Here is a 17,232-nt window from a genome sequence, read left to right as displayed (position 1 = left end):
CCAAGGGCCAGGCAGGCTGTTTTCTGGGTTTGCACAGTTGGTTTTGAAAGCAGCTGAGTGAATTTTCTGGGATTAAGGGCATCACAGATACAGCAGTGGGCTCAGCCCAGGCATCTCCAGGCCCCAGGTTTCTTTGGTTTGTCTCTTCCCTGATAAAATCAGCCAGAAAAAGGACTAGGAATGAGCTTTAGGGTCTGTCTGGCTCTCTTTGTCTGAGAATGTTGATACCTCCCAAGTAGCTGTGTCAGAGAGGAACGAATGAATGACCCATTGCCTGGCCACACTTGGTCTTCTTCCCAGTGTTTTCCAGAGGGGTCCAGTAAGGCCTTAAAAAGCAGCTGTTGTTATGTCTCCTCGTTAGAGGGCATGCATGTCTTTAAGAAAAGGCTAGGACACACTAAGAAATATTGATTTGGTTTTTAAACAAATTACGGCATGCTGCTTGAAATACAGTTTTGTTTTGTTTTGTTTTGTTTTACTACCTAACTGTCCATCGACAGATGAATGGACAAAAAAATGGAGTATATATTTGTACAAAGGAATATCATTCAGCCCCAAGAAAGAAGGAAATCCTGCCATTTGCAAAAACGTGTATGAACCTGGCGGATGTTAGGCCAAGTGAAATAATCCAGACACAGAAAGAAAAAAATGTATGATCTCACTTACATGTGGAATCTAAACTAGTTGAACTCACAGGGTAGAATGGGGTTGTCAGAGGTTTGGTGGGGTGGAGGGGTGCAGGCGAAAAAGTGGAGAGATATTGGTCAAAGTGTACAAAGCTTAGCTATACGGGATGAATAAGTTCTGGGGATCTAATGTACAACATGGTGACTGTAGTTAACATAGTGTATTGTATACTTAACACTTGTTAAGAGGGTGGATCTTTTTTTTTTTTAACATCTTTATTGGAGTGAAATACAGTTTTGATAAAAGAAATTTTCACATATTAAGGAACAGGGAAGTCATCCTGGCTTATACATGAGTTAACTCGAATTTTATGCTAACTAAAACAGCCTGTTTGTGGCCTATCAAGCATACACTGTACATCTGCTTTAATTATTAAAGAAAAGGGTGCACTGACCAGAAGTAAAAAATGTCCATAGTTAAAAAGATTAAATGCCTCCCTTCCTGGGGCACCAATGCTGGTCCTCCTTTGATGATAAGACCGTACCGACTTAGGTGCCAAGGCCATACCGACTCGCTGTGTACGTGCTGATCTGTTTTCGGTTTTCTTTTTGAAATCTTGAAGGAACGTTTCCCTGACTTTTTTGATGTTCTTTGCTCTGACAAGACATAAAACTGCTGAAAACCATGCTTCTCTGGAACAGTTCCTCAGAGTTATCTGAGAAACTGTCTTCCAGGCTATAGTCCTCAGTTTGGATCAAATAAAACCCTTTTCTATTCCTGTTATAGACTGTTTATTGATTTTTTTTTTTTTGTCAATAGTTTCTTCTCATTAAATGCAATTGTTGGCAGTACTCTTTTATGTAAGAAAGCCTTTCAGGTACATATGAAACATGAGATAATTTACCAAGTTTTAGTTTATCTGTCACTTCATGGAGAGAGACTGGTGGCCTAGATAACTTTTAAGACACCTTCCAACCCTGAGAGTCTATGAGCATGTGTGTAACGTGAGGTGCTGCCCTCCAAAGCCTCCTGCACTCCCAGCACCACCACGGCTATTCTCCAACTTCATCTGGCCATGACCAGAATCACCCAACAGCAACAAAACAGCAGCACTTCAGAGGTTAAGGCTGAAACACACGCCTTAGAAACTACTCAGGTTCTAGGAGGCAAAGGGGAAAGTCCTGTGTGTGTGTGTGTGTGCGTGTGCGTGTGTGCGCGCACGTGTGTGCATGTGCATGTGTGTGTGCGCCCACGTGTGTTTTCCACTTGCAAATCAGTCTCTGAGCACAAAACCAGGTAAAAATGTGGGCAAGGGACGGAATTAAGCTGAGTAGGCAAAACAACTTTTGAGGGAGAAAAGAGGGCTCCTGCTTACAGTAAAATGCTGAGGGGTAACATAAATGTGGAGAGAATACTGGAGTTTGAAAATCATTGCTTTTCAATCATGCAAGAATCATCAATGGATGCTCAATCTAAGGTGACATTTTAATTCATTTCAAGGGATAAAATAGTAACTACATAAAACTAACTATATAGTGAAGAAATCAGAGAACATCTGGACCAAATAATCAAAATTTAAATCATGAATAGGGAGCCAATGAACACCACATGCCTGCAGATGGGATGCCCTGAGGAAGATATGGTATCACTGATGTAATATTCTGGCCAGAATATATAGCTTGAATCTAATCATGAGGTAACACCACACACACACACACACACACACACACGCACGCACACACACAAAGAGGAAGATTCTATTTTTTTAATAAAAGGTGGTGGTGGTGGTGACTATATTCTTCAAAAGTGTCCATGTCATAAAAGAGGAAGAAAGTTGTGGAAATGAAAAGATTTAAGGAGACTAAAGAGACATGACAACTAAATACAATATATGATCCTAGACTGAATTATGTACTGGAGGGAAACAAGCTATAAAACCTGTAAAAGATATTATTGGGTTAATAGATAAAACTGCAATATGGACAATTGACTTGGTGAAACTATTGTATAATTTAATTTAACTGTACTATAATCTGTAAAACAATATCCTTATTATTATGAAATATACACTGAAGTATTTAGGGGTAAAAAGCCATGATGTATGCAAGTTACTCTTAAAAAGTTCAGAAAAAATTATGTGTGTGCGTATACAAATAGATAAAGAGACAGCACACAAATGATAAAGCAAATGGGACAAAAGTCACAACAGGCAGGTGAATCTGGGTAAACAAATTTTGTATTATTCACATTTTTTTCAACTTTTCTATAAGATTAAACATACTTCCAAATTTTAAAATAATAATTATAACTGTAAAAATATGACAGCATGAAAATAGTAAAGAAGCTATGAAAGAATTTTTTAAGAATTAAAAAATAAAACTTCCAGGGTGGGAGGGAGATGCAAGAAGGAGGGTATATGGAGATATATGTATACATATAGCTGATTCACTTTGTTGTACAGCAGAAACTAGCACAACATTGTAAAGCAATTATACTCCAATAAAGATGTTTAAAAAAATAAAAATAAATAAAAATTAAAAACTTCTAAAACAACCCAATTAAAAAATGGGCAAAGGACTTGAATAAACATTTCTCCAAAGAAGATATACAAATAGCCAACAAGCACATGAAAAGATCAACATCACTAATCATTAGGGAAATGCAAGTCAAAACTACAATGAAATACCACCTCACACCCATTAGGTTGGCTACTATCAAAAACCAAGAAAATAACAAGTGTTAGCAAGGGTGTGGAGAACGCTTGTGCCTTGTTTGTGAAAATGCAAAATGATGCAGCTGCTATGGAAAACTGTATGGTGGTTTCTCAAAAAATGAAATATAGGGAATTCCCTGGCAGTCCAGTGGTTAGGACTCGGCGCTTTCACTGCTCAGGCCCAGGTTCAAACCCTGGTCGGGGAACTAAGATCCCTCAAGCTCCGAGGCACTGCCAAAAAAAAAAAAGAAAAAAGAAAAGAAATATAGAATGATATATGATCCAGCAATTCCACTTCTGGGTATACCCCAAAAGAATTGAAAGCAGAGTCTCAAAGAGATATTTGTACACCCATGTTCATAAGCAGTATTATTCACAATAGCCAAAAGATAGAAGTCATTCAAGTGTCCATCCATGGATGAATGGATAAACAAGATGTGGTATATACACAGAATGGAATATTACTGAGCCTTAAAAATGAAGAAAATTCTGACATGGATGAACCTTAAGGACATTATGCTAAGTGAAATAAGCCAGTCACAAAAAGACAAATACTGTATGATTCCACTTATATGAGGTACCCAGAAGAGTCAAATTCATAGAGACAGGAAGTAGAATGGTGTTTGCCAGGGGCTGATGGGAGGGGGAATGGGGAGTTAGTGTTTAACGGATATAGTTTCAGTTTTCAAGATGAAATGAGCTCTGGAAATTGTTTATACAACAATGTGACTGTACTTAACAATACTAAACTGTACACTTAAAAATGGCGAACATGGTACATTTTATGTTATTTGTATTTTACAACAACTTAAAATTTTTTGTATGGTTAAGATGGTAAATTTTATGTTATGTGTATTTTACCACAATTAGAAAACAAAACCAAAAACAAAAAATTCCAGGGACAACCTAACTTCATTGATGCTGACAGATGTCAGCAAAATAGAACTGCCAAGCAAGATGGGAATAAACATAAATCCCAGGGAAGAATGTCATGTGTCTTCCAAGGACCATGATGATGTTGTGAAGAATGGATTGCAAATTCTCCCAATGTTCCCCCCTCTACCTACCCTACCTTTGCTGGGTACTACAGGAACCCAGTTCTTGCCCTCTGGGACCCAGTGCAAAGTAAAACTGTGAGGCCCCTTGTTCACACATTATCAAGAATTTCAAAACAATGACAGCTGAGCATTCAGAAAGTATGGGCCCTGTGCGACTGTACAGGCTGTATGCCCATGAAGCCGGCCGTGATCGAATCCCACAGATAAGAACAGAACCATTTCAAAGCAACCCAGTGGTGTACTGGAGTCAGCTCTAACCAGCTAGTGAGAGCCAATCATTAGATTTTCAGAAATTCTGCAATACAGTTAATATCAAGTTGGTAACTTGAAATCAGCCATGGTAGGAGTATTTACACCAAATGCTACAAATCATTCTCTCTCTTTCTCTCTCTCTCTCTCTCTCTCTCATTTGCAGTGAAGCTGGTGGTTACACATTTACCAACACACCAATGAACCTACCGGCAAGGCTCCAAGCAATTGGTTAATGTCCGAGCGGGAAAATAGTTCTTTCTCTCCTTGATGCAATGACTCAGTTTCCTTGGCTACAGAAGATGCCACTACCTGGGAGGCTGGGAATAGAATCAGATAGAAAAACAAAAAAATCATCTTCTGACTAGTGGCAATTCGAAATAACCCATCATCATAAGAAATTATGTTACAGGGACCAGTAGATTTGTAGTGGCATTTGCTTAAAGAGGCCTACATGTATATACCCACAAAAAATGTGAATTTATAAATTATTTTTATCATTATATTTTCATTCCTTGTATTATGATATTTGGTTCCTTACTATTTCTATTACTTTTGTAATTTAATTAGTTCCTTAAAATTACTATATACTTTACTAAATACCATTTCAGAACTTATGGTGCTCAATGTGTCAGGTAACTGCCAAATAAAGATTACAAAAACATTACCTCAAGAAATAAAACCAGAACTCAGACTATACTAGCAAATAAAGATTACAAAGGCATTACCTCAAGAAATAAAACCAGAACTCAGACTGTAATAGCAAAAAGAAAACGAAAGAAAGAAGCAAAAGAAGGTAGGAAGAGAAGGAAAGGAAAAGAAAAACCATTTAAAAGTGTTGATTAAATACATATGTTATATACATAAAATATGTTTCTATGGAACCATTAATAAAAATAAGCTATATCTGTGTTATATACATGGGAAAATGCCAGATATATTAGGTGGGAAAAAAGCAAGTTACGGAATATGATTAGCATGATCTTAGTTAAATATGTATTATAGGCATGTATCTATCCATACATGCATACACACATGCACTTATCTCTATATAGAAGAAAAGCTACAAAAATATACTCCAAACAGGGGTTATCTCTGGGGAATGGACTAGCTGTGGAAGAAAAAGAAGAGAGAGACTTTACCTCCTACACTCTGTATTGTTGTCATTATTTGAATTTCTATTTAATTTTATTATAATTATGATACATTATTTTTAATAATGAATTTAAAATATTAAAACACACACCAAGGCTCAGGAAAACTCAGAAAGATATCCAGGTGTTCCTTAAACAGAGCTTGTGTCCTAATCAGATACAGTGGGCTTAGTCTTTCCACTCACCTCACTTACAGAAGCCTAAAATCTGCATACCTACTATCTTTTCAGTCCTTTAGTCCTTCATCCTAAATGGCAGAATTAAGCCCAAACTCTCAGAGGACTGTAGAAAGTCAATATTAAAATACTGAGACCTATGATATAATAATAAGTATCCATGTGGTCTCTGCCCCTTTTCCTGGCACACAGTTCCTAAAACCCTACACTCTCTTAAGTGATTAAGTGTCTTTTTGTATGCTAATGACATGACAGGTGGTTGGGGACATCCTGATAGCCTCAGGATGGGGGCTGGTTGCCAGGGGACCCAATCAAATGATCAGAGGGTTGGAACTTTCAGCTTTACTCCCAGAACTCTGGAAAGGGGACAGGGGCTAGAGGTTGAATTAATTACAATGTCCAATGATTTAATCAAAGCCTCCATTAAAAACCCTAACTGAGGGACTTCCCTGGCGGTCCAGTGGTTAAGACTGCGCTTCCACTGCAGGGAGCGCAGGGGTTCCATCCCTGGTCAGGGAATTGGGATCCCGCTGCCACGCAGTGTGGCCAAAAAAAAAAAAAAACCCTAACTGAGGGGGTTCAGAGAGCTTCTGGGTTGGGGAACAGGTGGAGGTGTTGGGAGGGTGATCCACCTGGAGGGGGCATGGAACTTCCATGCTCCTTCCCCCACGCCTTGCCCTATGCATCTCTTCCACTTGGCTGTTCCTGAGTTGTATACTTTTGTAATAAATCAGTAACCTAGTAAGTAAACTATTTTCCTAAGTTCTGTGAACAGTTCTAGCAAATTATCAAACCTGAGGAAGGGGTCATGGGAACCCCTGGTTTGTAACCAAGTTGAACAGAAGCTGTGGGTAATCTGGGGACCCACTACCTGAGATTGGTGGCTGAAGTGGTGGGGGGAGTCTTGGGGTACTGAACCCATAACCTGTGGGATCTGCGATAACTGATGAGTGTCAGAACTGAATTAAAACACAGGACACCCAGTTGGTGTCTGCAGAGTTGGAGAATTGCTTGGTGTAGAAAAACTCACACCCCTGGGGTCAGAAGTGTTCCAGAATGTTGTTGTGAGTATTAGTAAAGGAAAACAAGTTTTTTCTTTCAACATCCGAAAAACGATCATACAGCATGTAGATTATAGAAAAGAAAAATCAAAATTAGAATTCTTCTGACAGGGAACTATATTCAATATCTTGTAATAACCTATAATTGAAAAGAATCTGAAAAGAATGTGCGTGTGTGTGTAACTGAATCACTTTGTTGTACACCTGAAACTAATACAATATTGTAAATCAAAAAAAAAAGAATTCTTCTGATAATAAAGCTCAGTCCTCAAGACTCACTGAGGCAAATGTAAACATTTACTGCATAGAAACTGGAGAGCCTTCTCCAGAGTCCAAATAGTCAAATAATCTGGCCACCTGCCCTATGTTTACTCTGTGTGGAGTACTGCATTACAGGAAAACGATGATGTGATCAGAAAAAAAAAAAATCTCAGCATTCAGAGTTCAAGTGAGGATTTCAAATATACTTTCAATATCAACTCCCTGTTTTTATTTCTCACTTGATGACTTGATGGTTAGAAGAGCTGTTTTTATTCTTCATAATTTTTACTTAAAGTATACATTAAATTATCCATTGATTTGGTTATTGTTTGAGATTTTATCAAATTAACAACAGTACATTTTGTTCCTTGACTCATTTTGTGTTAATAGAATTCTTAGAGAGAAGTTTCCTTTTGGCTAGTTTTGTTTTCAACCAGATAAATTTGCACACTATGTTGAGTCTCTGAACTAAAATATGGGTGTGGCATACAAGCTTCATGAATACAATACTTTTAGCTTTTGTTTAATAGTGGAGAAACGGACTCAATAAACCACAAATATTCAGCATATTGACACATGGTAAGGCAGCCAAATTTGATTTCTGCCCTATGCAGCTACTTGTACGTAATACCACGGCAATACTACCTTTACGAGCCTGATTAAAAACAAAAGAGAAAGAAAGAATATTCTTCTCTGATAGTACTTTACGAGAATATGAAAGTTTTCAGGACTTTCCTCTCTAATAAACGTATTCATAGGAATGTGTATTGAATGCTTACTCTATACCAGACATGCATTTTATAGGAATTACCTCATTCAATCCTCAAAAAAATTATGAAGTAGGTACTACGATTAGCCCCACTTTAAAGATGGGAAAAGTGAGACATAGAACAGCTGAGGAAAGGGCCACTGCACCATTAATAAGTGGAGTGCTGGCAATCTGACTCCATGGATCCCACTCTTAATTCCTGTGCCGTCCTGCCTCCTTCTTTCTGATGTTATTTCATTCAAAACAATTTCTTTTACAATCACTTCCATGTAAGAATCAGAAGAAGACATTTGTCTAAAACCATTTTCCCTCACTAGAATATAAGCTCCAAGAAGGTAGCTTTGCCCTATACCTTGCTGTAGCTCCAACTTCTAAAACTGTGCCTAGTACAAAGTATGCATTCAATAAACATGTGTTGAATGAACAAATGGGGAGATTTCAAAAGAATATTATCAGAGTGATAAGTAAACATCATACATGGCCAATTGGTTTAAGAATTCCCATGGTCTGATTCGAGCAAGCAAGCAAGCATAAGCTAGTTACCTTTCTCTCTTTTATATTTGTCTATCTTTCTCATAAGATTAGGTACAATTTTTTTGCAGAGATCCTCCAGTAATGTCAGATTATCTTCAGCTATTTTATCTTGTTTCTCCAGATATGCCAGGAAACTTAGAGAGGTCTGCAAGAGAATCAATGGAGTCACATTTACTTGCCTACTGATTACCCATTGCAGTAATAAATTAGGTGGAGAGTCCATGCAGGAAGACTTCAATAGTAGGGGGGAAGAGGCATTATAGAGATTGTAAATCTCTATACAATCTATATTAATACCAGATACCAAACACACATCACTCACTAACTACTCAGAAACAATCCGATGAGCAGATGCTATTATATCCCCATTTTAAAGATGAAATAACTGAGGCACAGGGAGGTTCAGTAAGTCGTCCAAGGTCACAGAGCCAATAAGTGGCAGAGCTGGTATTTGAGTCCTGGCAGCCTGATGCCAAAGTCTGTCTCATTAACCATTGAGCAATACTGCCTCTAACTCTCAGCTGTAAATGATATAATAGATTAGGGCAGCTGCAAAACAGGGGTACCAAAGAAAAGAGAAGAAAATGTTTTGAAAGAATTTTATATTTGGTATTTTAAAAGAAAAAAATATCTTAAGCACTCCTGGAAAAAATTGCAAATTGGCTAGTATTATTTTAATATTGAATTACATATGAGGTGGAAGGCACCATAATCTTTTCAGTGATAAGGACTTCTCAACCAATGTATTAATCTGGTTATGAAAATATATATATGAATAAAATTGTGTTAGAGCCCACAGAAAAGAATAACTAATCAGAGGGACTTCCCTGGAGGTCCAGTGGTTAAGACCCCCATGCTTCCACTGCAGGGGGCACGGGTTCGATCCCTGGTCGAGGAACTAAGATCCCACATGCTGCGCAGAGTGGCCAAAAAATAAATAAATAAAATAACTAATCAGAAAGTGAACAGCTAAACACTCGCTAACTGCATACATAAGCATCAGCAGGATGGGAACAGGGGGCCGGGGAGTCTCCAGACATGCTGGCCAGTTGAAAAGGGACCATATGGTCAGGAATTGAGGAGGAGGCCTGAGTACAAACTCCAAGTGAAAGCTAGGCCACAGCTGGAACAGCAGGCAGGTATCAGGCCATGAAGGAACACCGAGGGGTTTGGGCCAGTATCCCATGGATGAAGGGGTTCCAGCAGGAATTTTTAAGGAGAACAGTGACATGAACAGGTTTGTTTTTAAATAGAAGTCTTGGGGATAGGTTGGAGGAGGAAGTGGGCTAGAGAGAAAATATCAGCAGGAAGATTAAATGCTCCGGTGAAGAGATCAACACGGCCTGGTCTAAAGCTAGTGGTGGAAACGCAGAGGAGGCACTGGATTTGAGCGACTTTTCTGAGGTATAATTTGGTGAGTTGGGAGGTCAATTGGAGTGGGTGAAGAAAGGAAGGAAGAGTCGAAGACGACCTCAAATGGTGATGCCCCTCGTTTCTGCACGACTCACCTGCTCCACAGAGCAGGCGTCACACAAGCTGCACGTGGGAGGTGATACGTGAATCGCATCTCGAAGGATCACCACGCCTTCACTTCCGAAATGCAAAAGGCCTTCCAAGCAAAGAAAATCAGATAGGGAAAAAGAGAAACTAAAAATCTGGTTGTGAGCAGGCTCGTGGTAGTTTCGGCAAGAATAGTTTCGTGGGAGGGAAGGAGGCTGAAGCCATCTTGGAATGCGTTGGAGTGTGACTGAGAGTCGCGTCAGTGGAGAGAGAGCGTGTGTGGACTATTCTTTCAAGAAGTCTGGCAGTAGGACTTCCCTGGTGGCGCAGTGGTTAAGAATCCGCCTGCCAACGCAGGGGACACCGGTTCGAGCCCTGGTCCGGGAAGATCCCACATGCCGCGGAGCAGCTAAGCCCGTGCATCACAACTACTGAGCTTGCGCTCTAGAGCCTGCGAGCCACAACTACTGAGCCCACATGCCATAACTACTGAAGCCCACGCGCCTAGAGCCCGTGCTCCGCAACAAAAGAAGCCACCGCAATGAGAAGCCCATGCACCGCAACGAAGGCTAGCCTCCGCTCACCACAACCAGAGAAAGCCCGCGCAGCAATGAGGATCCAACGCAGCCATAAATAAATAAATTAATTAATTAATAAATTAAATAAAGACAAGTAAATAAAATTTAAAAAAAAAGAAGTCTGGCAGTAAAGGGAAAGAAGATAGAGCAGTAACAGAAGGATGAAAAAGGGTTAATGGAAGAGTGTGTGTGTGTGAGTGTGAAATGTGTTTTCAAACAAGGTACTCAAAATGCCAACAGCCAAGGGAAAGGCCAGAGTTACAAAGTCTTAACTGAGTTCTGTCCTAATCTGATCAAAAAAGAGATTATAAATTTTCAAGACATTCCAGAGACACAAAGGAGAACCAAAAAGGCAAAGAAATGTGTGTGTCCTCATCTGCAGCGCCAGCACACCAACCTGCCCAGGAAATAAAGCAGGAGGAAGGAGGGGGTAAAGGAAGATTCATCCAGAGCTGATCAGCTGGGCAAAGGGGTCAGAGGGAATCCCCAAACAAGGTTCTACAGTCGGTTTATGTGCAAATGAGCTCCCACTGAAGCTCAAAACAGAAACTCCTATCTTGACTTCATCCTACCAGGAGGAAGAAAAGGGGCTAAAACACGTTTCCAGAAGCAATGATGGAAATCCATTATACTTTGTACAAAGTGTATTAGATGTTGAGTAAATGACACCCTCCATACACACACACACACACACACACACACACACACACACGAAACACCCACAATATAAATGGAGTCTGCATATTAGTTTAAGAACACCACCCTGGCAAATATTAGCAGAAATTCTGAAACTATCTTGCTCTGCATCTTTGTTAAAAAGATAGGTTTGGGTGTGGTTTCCTTTACATCTAACGTTCTATGTTGATTGCTACACTGAGAACGGATATCCTGACAGTTGTTTGGGTCACTCAGGATGTGTGAAGGCAGCTAAGTTTGCTCTAAGTTTGTGTGAAAGCTATCAAAGAGGAAACCTAGAACACCCCGCAAAGGTCGTTTCTGTCCATCCAGAGAGACCACGTGAATTCACAATTCTTCCTTTTTTGGCTGAGAGGTATTCAGGCCCTCCTCCACTGGCTGGTAAAGAATTTATTTCTGTGATAAAGTCTTTTGCAATTGCAATTGCAGATAATGCAGTCCCATTAAGCCCTGGTATGGAAACACATCTGGGTTGCTTAGAGTTTGTCCTTTACGCACTTGAGAAGGCTGGCCTGATCACAAAGCCCAGTAGAGATCAACCTGGATTATCAGGTGTGTAACTCAGCCACAATTCTGGCGTGAATAGTTAGATCTCCTTCAGAATACAGTGAGATCATTTGGAATCCAAGAAGGAAGTGCAGTTTTCATGAACTTGTCCAGGAAATTCCACAGTTTTATGCCACAGCTAAACACAGTAACTTCTAATTTACCGTTGTACGGAGTGAGAAAAGCATAAAATCATTTGGCTACTTGGGCACGGGCCTTTGATGATTTAAAAGCTAATTTAGCAGGAGGGAGAAACGTTTGGAATGATCCTGAACAAAGAAAATGTTTCTGAAGCCACAGATGCCTTTAAGCAGAGGTCTAGGACCTGTGGAAAGGCCCAGAGGAAGAAATACATTCCCCAGCTTTTCTTAGTGGGAAATCATGGCTCGGTGTTGAGCATATCAAATGCCCTTCTCATCCTCCACCTCATTGTGGGGAGTAAGGACTTCTGTGCATGACAATAGGTGTAACAATAGAAAGTGGTCTCTTTTTTATTTATAAACCCAGAGACTGGAAAAATTATGAGAGGATGCCCAAAGCTGGGAGATAATTTTATCCGAATATCCTAGAGGGTTTTTCAAACTACAAGAATCTCTTCTGATGTTGAGAAATTCTACATTTAAAGCAAAATGTTGTCATTTGAGTACGTAACCACTTTGCACCAACATAAACTCGAGATTGCATCATCCCATTCATTCATGCTTTCACTCAGAGCACCATTTTGTAATTCTGCATTGTTTTGGAGCTATAATGATAAGTAAGACTCAGTCCCCATTCCCAAGGATCCCACAACCAATCCTTAGGATAAAGGAGCCTGGAGAGAGAACCAGTGGAAAGACGCAAGAGGCTAAAATCCCTGAGGGCTCTGAAAAGGAGAAAAAAAGGACTCAAAGATTGCAACCAAAACAGAGAATTAACCTGCAGGTTAATTAACCTACAGGTCTGACACCAGGAAACATGTTTAATGAATTATTAAACATGGTCCTCATAAGACCTACCACATGTAAAACAGCTTCCTACTCCTCAGTGATTTTTCTTTCAAAAAGAATTTATTTGTCAATAATATCAGTTAGCCTGGGGAGAATGTGATACGGGAGGGCTACACATGTAGGCTCTTTGCATTGGTGATGTGCTCATCTGTAAGTTGGACGGGGGATCCATGGCTGTTCACTTAGTTCTACATTTATAACTTCCATACATGTTACATGCCTTTTTTGGTGTTATCAAACATTATATAACTTAAAACCTAATAAAGATAGCAGTCGAATAACAAAATTAACGTTATAGGTTAAAATTTGAAAATTGGCCCCTTCCCAAATTAACTAACTTGCTTGTCACAAGCTGTTATGAGAAGCAAAAGAAAAAATATAAAGTTTTGAGGCCTGGAAGAGAGATGTGCAGCTACTTTCCTGCCCTTTATTGTGACCAATCTAGCAAGAATATCAGCCGACAGCATTATGTTAATATTAAAAACATTACTGTTAGTTCCAAGCACTTGTATAGCACTTTAGAAAGCACATCCTCAAACATCTGTCTCATTTGATTTTCACAAAACCCTACATGGGAGACACTGCAACGTCCACTGAAAAGGACACGGCTCCCTCAGAAACCTCAGCTAATGGAGGTGAGGAACAATTAATTCCCACTCTGCCATTAGCTACCACCTCCTCATTTCTTTGTGTCGCCCTGCACATTTCTATATCATAAAACACAGTGGATGCCAATAGCAATCATTTACTGCATGGTTAGTATGTGCAAAATACAGGCCCCAGCTAATAGTTTATGTACATTATTTCATCTAATCCTCTTAACAGTCCTGGAAGGAAGTAGTATAATTGTCTATAATATGACACATTAGAACATAGAGGCTCAGAAACATTCAATCACTTGCCCCACATCCAGGAGTTAGTCTAGGACTAGACTCCAGGCCCATCAAAACGCAATGTTACTAACCCTTGTCTGATACTGTCTACTGCAAAACAAATGAGCCCTCCTGAAATCCCTTTCTAGCGTCTTCCCAAACACTGATTACGGCGATGTTCACAAAGACCCCATCCTATAGGGCCCACTCACCATCTGGACTTTTGGAATCGACTCCCTCAGAAGGAAGATCATGCTCTTTAAGTTCTCTGAGCTGATGTCTTCTGACAGTTCATAGAGCAGGTTTCTAAGACACACACCCAAGAGACAAATTAAAGCCTCGCACTTGCAGAGGATGGGCAGGAAATTGAATGCTTTTATCGTACGTTATCTCTCATTTGAACGACCACAACCCTGTGAGTAAACAATTATTAATCTCATTTTATAGATTTAAAAACAGAAACTTTGAGCTTCAAGTGACCTATTAAATGACAGCAACACAGTACACAGTAAGAGCAGGCCTTCTGATTCCAAGTCCAGTGCTGTTTCAAATTCCACTAAGAAGGCGTAGAACACCATTTTGGCATGTCTGCCCTCCTCCGGACTCCATTCTAGAAATCAGGCTTACTTTATAGGCCCTCATCAGGGAGGACCCAATGCCAGTGAGTATAAAGTTCACTGTTGAAAAAGAAAGGAAACTATCCCGACCTCTGGAGAGTCATACAGTCGACAATTAGAATAACTGAATATGGGGACTTCCCTGGCGGTCCAGTGGTTGGGCGCGGGTTCGATCCCTGGTTGGGGAACTAAGATCCCACATGCCGTGCGGCACAGCCAAAAAAAAAGAGAGAAGAAAAACTGAATACTTCATTCACAGGTTAACAGCCCTGCATGCCTGAGACCATTCCTCAGCTGTCTAACCAGCAGAGTGGAAAAAATGATCTCCAGAATTCCCTCACTGACCCAAGGGCAGCTCAGGTTGTAGGAACCAGTTCAAGTGTTAAGGCCTGAAGGATTCTAACCGTCCAGGCCGTAAAACAGTATTACGAAGGCTCCACCTCATGAGGCTGTTCGATGTAGATACTATGTTAGTGGACCGTTTAAAACAGCGTTGCTTAAGGTCTGATGCCTTTATTCTACTTCTTTGGGCAAAATGCCTATATTTTACCCGTCTGGGTTTCACCCCAAAACTGGACAAACTGGACATGGCATAAATGATGTCCCTCCCTACCCCAAAGACACATCTCCTTTTTTATTTTGCTCATTTGGGTCCAAGTATTCATTTCTCTCTTCTCAAATGGCTAGGTATAAGCTGACACACCAGGGACTCACTGGAGGCAGGAGGCTGAGAGCGTGGAGGCTGGCAAAGAGGAAGGCGCTGGCCTGCTGCACACGGAGCTGGGCCTCCTTCCTCAGCGAGAAGCAAAACAAAGGGAAGCCACCCCCAGGCACGCGGCTGGGTTTTGAAACTTTGCTGACCTCCCAGCCTCCCTTCTCATTAGCACCCGAAGTTAAGAAATCTCCTGCTTTAGAATCACCATACCATCCAAGGAGGTAGATGGGGGGGGAGGGGTAAAAAAAAAAAATCTTAAAAATTAATTCATCATTAATCCCAGCCTCTTTTCAAAGCCCAGTGGCCCTGCCGTGTCGATCACCTGAACGGAGAGACCTTCCGGCGGCCAGGCAGCCAGTGCTCCACCTGTTCCTTGGTGTAGCGCAGGTGCCGAAGCAGGACCTTCTGCTTGATGATGTAGAGGAGCTCCGCGAGGAAGAAGGGGTCTTCCTCACTCAGCCGCTCCTCTGCCATCAGGTAATCAAAGATATCCAAGGCTGAGCCGCACTTCTCCAGGTTCTTGGAGGCGATGGAGTCTCGGCAGAGAAACTTCAGGCGCTCCACATCTTGATCCCCCAGGTACGAATCAATAGTCAGAAGCGTCCCTCGGAAGTTCACTTGACAGTTATCATCTAAAGTGGAATTCAAACTTTGGCCTTGCGATGTCATGGCCAGCCTGAAAGAGATAAGGAGTTGGGGGCCGCAGCTTAGAGAGTGAGGACAACACGGCACCCCAACTTCCCAGGCCCTCCCCCAGTTCCAGCCTCCTGTGTTCCAGGCCTTCGACTTTTCTAGAAATGCTGAAAAATGAAATTCACTGAGAGGTCACTTCAAAAACCTATAGCCCAGAAAACGTGACCCCAACACTGGCATGTTAACCTTTTAGGAGGTCTGGAGAGAGCTTTTATTGAAACTCAACTGACCCCGAGTTCCCCCAAATCAAAATGTCCCCATTGGGAGCTAGTCAAGAGGGAGGACGACACAGCACAATTTCTCCCGCCTGGAGCTCTTAAGTCATTCCCACCAAATGGCAGAAGTAACACTTTTACATTTTAGAAGTAAAGTAATGGGGGGGGGGTACATTTCTGAAGTATCTACCAACCCAAGGACAACAAGGTAACATTGCTAACCATACCAGGGCAGGCCTTTCTTTATCTTACAGAAAGAAAAGTCATAATCCCAGACCCCAGAAAGAGTGGTTTCAGACAACATTTGCTCAAATCAATGTAGGAAGTGACAAATTACCGAAGTCAGTATTTCCACACTAAATGTATTTCCACACTAAATTTCATTCTAATCAGAGGAGCAATGAATCGATAAAATTTTTTCAATGTAATTATTCATTCTTTAAGGACTTGAGGTATATATTCACTATGCAACACTTAACTATTTAGAAACAAGAAACTACTTTCTGAGGGAAGGCGAACATACCACAACAAAAAAATAACAAAGAGTGGTTATATATAAGTGGTATAATTACAGATACTATAAATTTTATTCTGGGCTCCTGTCTGAGTTTCTCAAATTTTATGCAATGAACATATATTACTCTTATAGTTAGAAAAAGAAAAAAAAATGTCATTTTTAATGTGAGCATCCATGGGGTCTTCCCTTCTAGTAGCTCTGTGATACTAGAAACAGTATGACTGGATTCCTGGAGACATCTTATTCTAACACCGTACATTTGTCTTGCAGTTTCCTGAAAATTCTGATCTCTAGCTCTGGCAAGTCTGCCAGACTTTGTCTCCATTTATGGGCTAGCATATTTCTACCAGGAAAGGGCTGTGTTGGAGCCTTCCTGGGGCTTTCTAAGCTTTCTTTTTCCCTGGTACGGCTAGTAAATCCAGGCAGAAACAGTGCCACTGCTGACAATGTGAGATTTTGCAAGTTTCCAGGAAGTAAAGCAAGGGGAAAAAAAGGCTGGCGCCTGAGACCCCAGCAGAGAAAAGGTCTTAATTACATACCTTCAGATCAAATTCCACTGATCCTCTGGAGGTAAAAAGTTCTCAGAAAAATTTCCTGAAAACAGAGCTTTAAAGAAATTAGAATCCTCTTCGTGCTCCAAATCCAAGTTCCAAGGAAGCTCCCGTTTGCGCGGTTAAAAGAACTCAATTTGC

The 17,232-nt window shown here is 40.6% G+C and overlaps 2 protein-coding genes across 11 annotated transcripts in view; both read right to left on the bottom strand.

The window, feature by feature from the left end:
* The window catches only part of CASP10 (caspase 10), a 27,970-nt gene extending 10,809 nt beyond the window's left edge, over positions 1-17,161 (bottom strand). For 9 of the 10 annotated variants that reach the window (XM_061186280.1, XM_061186287.1, XM_061186293.1 and 6 more), the window contains exons 1-5: positions 17,080-17,161; positions 15,438-15,791; positions 13,996-14,089; positions 8,612-8,747; positions 4,858-4,967 (exon numbers count right to left, since the gene is read on the bottom strand). In XM_061186280.1, coding sequence (XP_061042263.1) covers positions 4,858-4,967; positions 8,612-8,747; positions 13,996-14,089; positions 15,438-15,784 — 687 coding nt within the window. In that variant the 5' untranslated portion in view covers positions 15,785-15,791; positions 17,080-17,161. Of the gene's footprint in view, positions 1-3,224; positions 3,572-4,857; positions 4,968-8,611; positions 8,748-13,995; positions 14,090-15,437; positions 15,792-17,079 lie in introns of those variants that run through there. The other variant, XM_061186350.1, reaches the window with a different exon arrangement.
* Positions 17,108-17,232, bottom strand: part of CFLAR (CASP8 and FADD like apoptosis regulator) — a 70,552-nt gene continuing 70,427 nt past the window's right edge. The window contains exon 11 of the mRNA XM_061186412.1: positions 17,108-17,232. Coding sequence (XP_061042395.1) covers positions 17,214-17,232 — 19 coding nt within the window. The 3' untranslated portion in view covers positions 17,108-17,213.

This window comes from Eubalaena glacialis, chromosome 1 (genome assembly GCF_028564815.1).
Source record: "Eubalaena glacialis isolate mEubGla1 chromosome 1, mEubGla1.1.hap2.+ XY, whole genome shotgun sequence".
In the NCBI taxonomy this organism is placed as follows: Eukaryota; Metazoa; Chordata; class Mammalia; order Artiodactyla; family Balaenidae; genus Eubalaena; species Eubalaena glacialis.
This window is presented reverse-complemented; position numbering and strand designations above follow the sequence as displayed.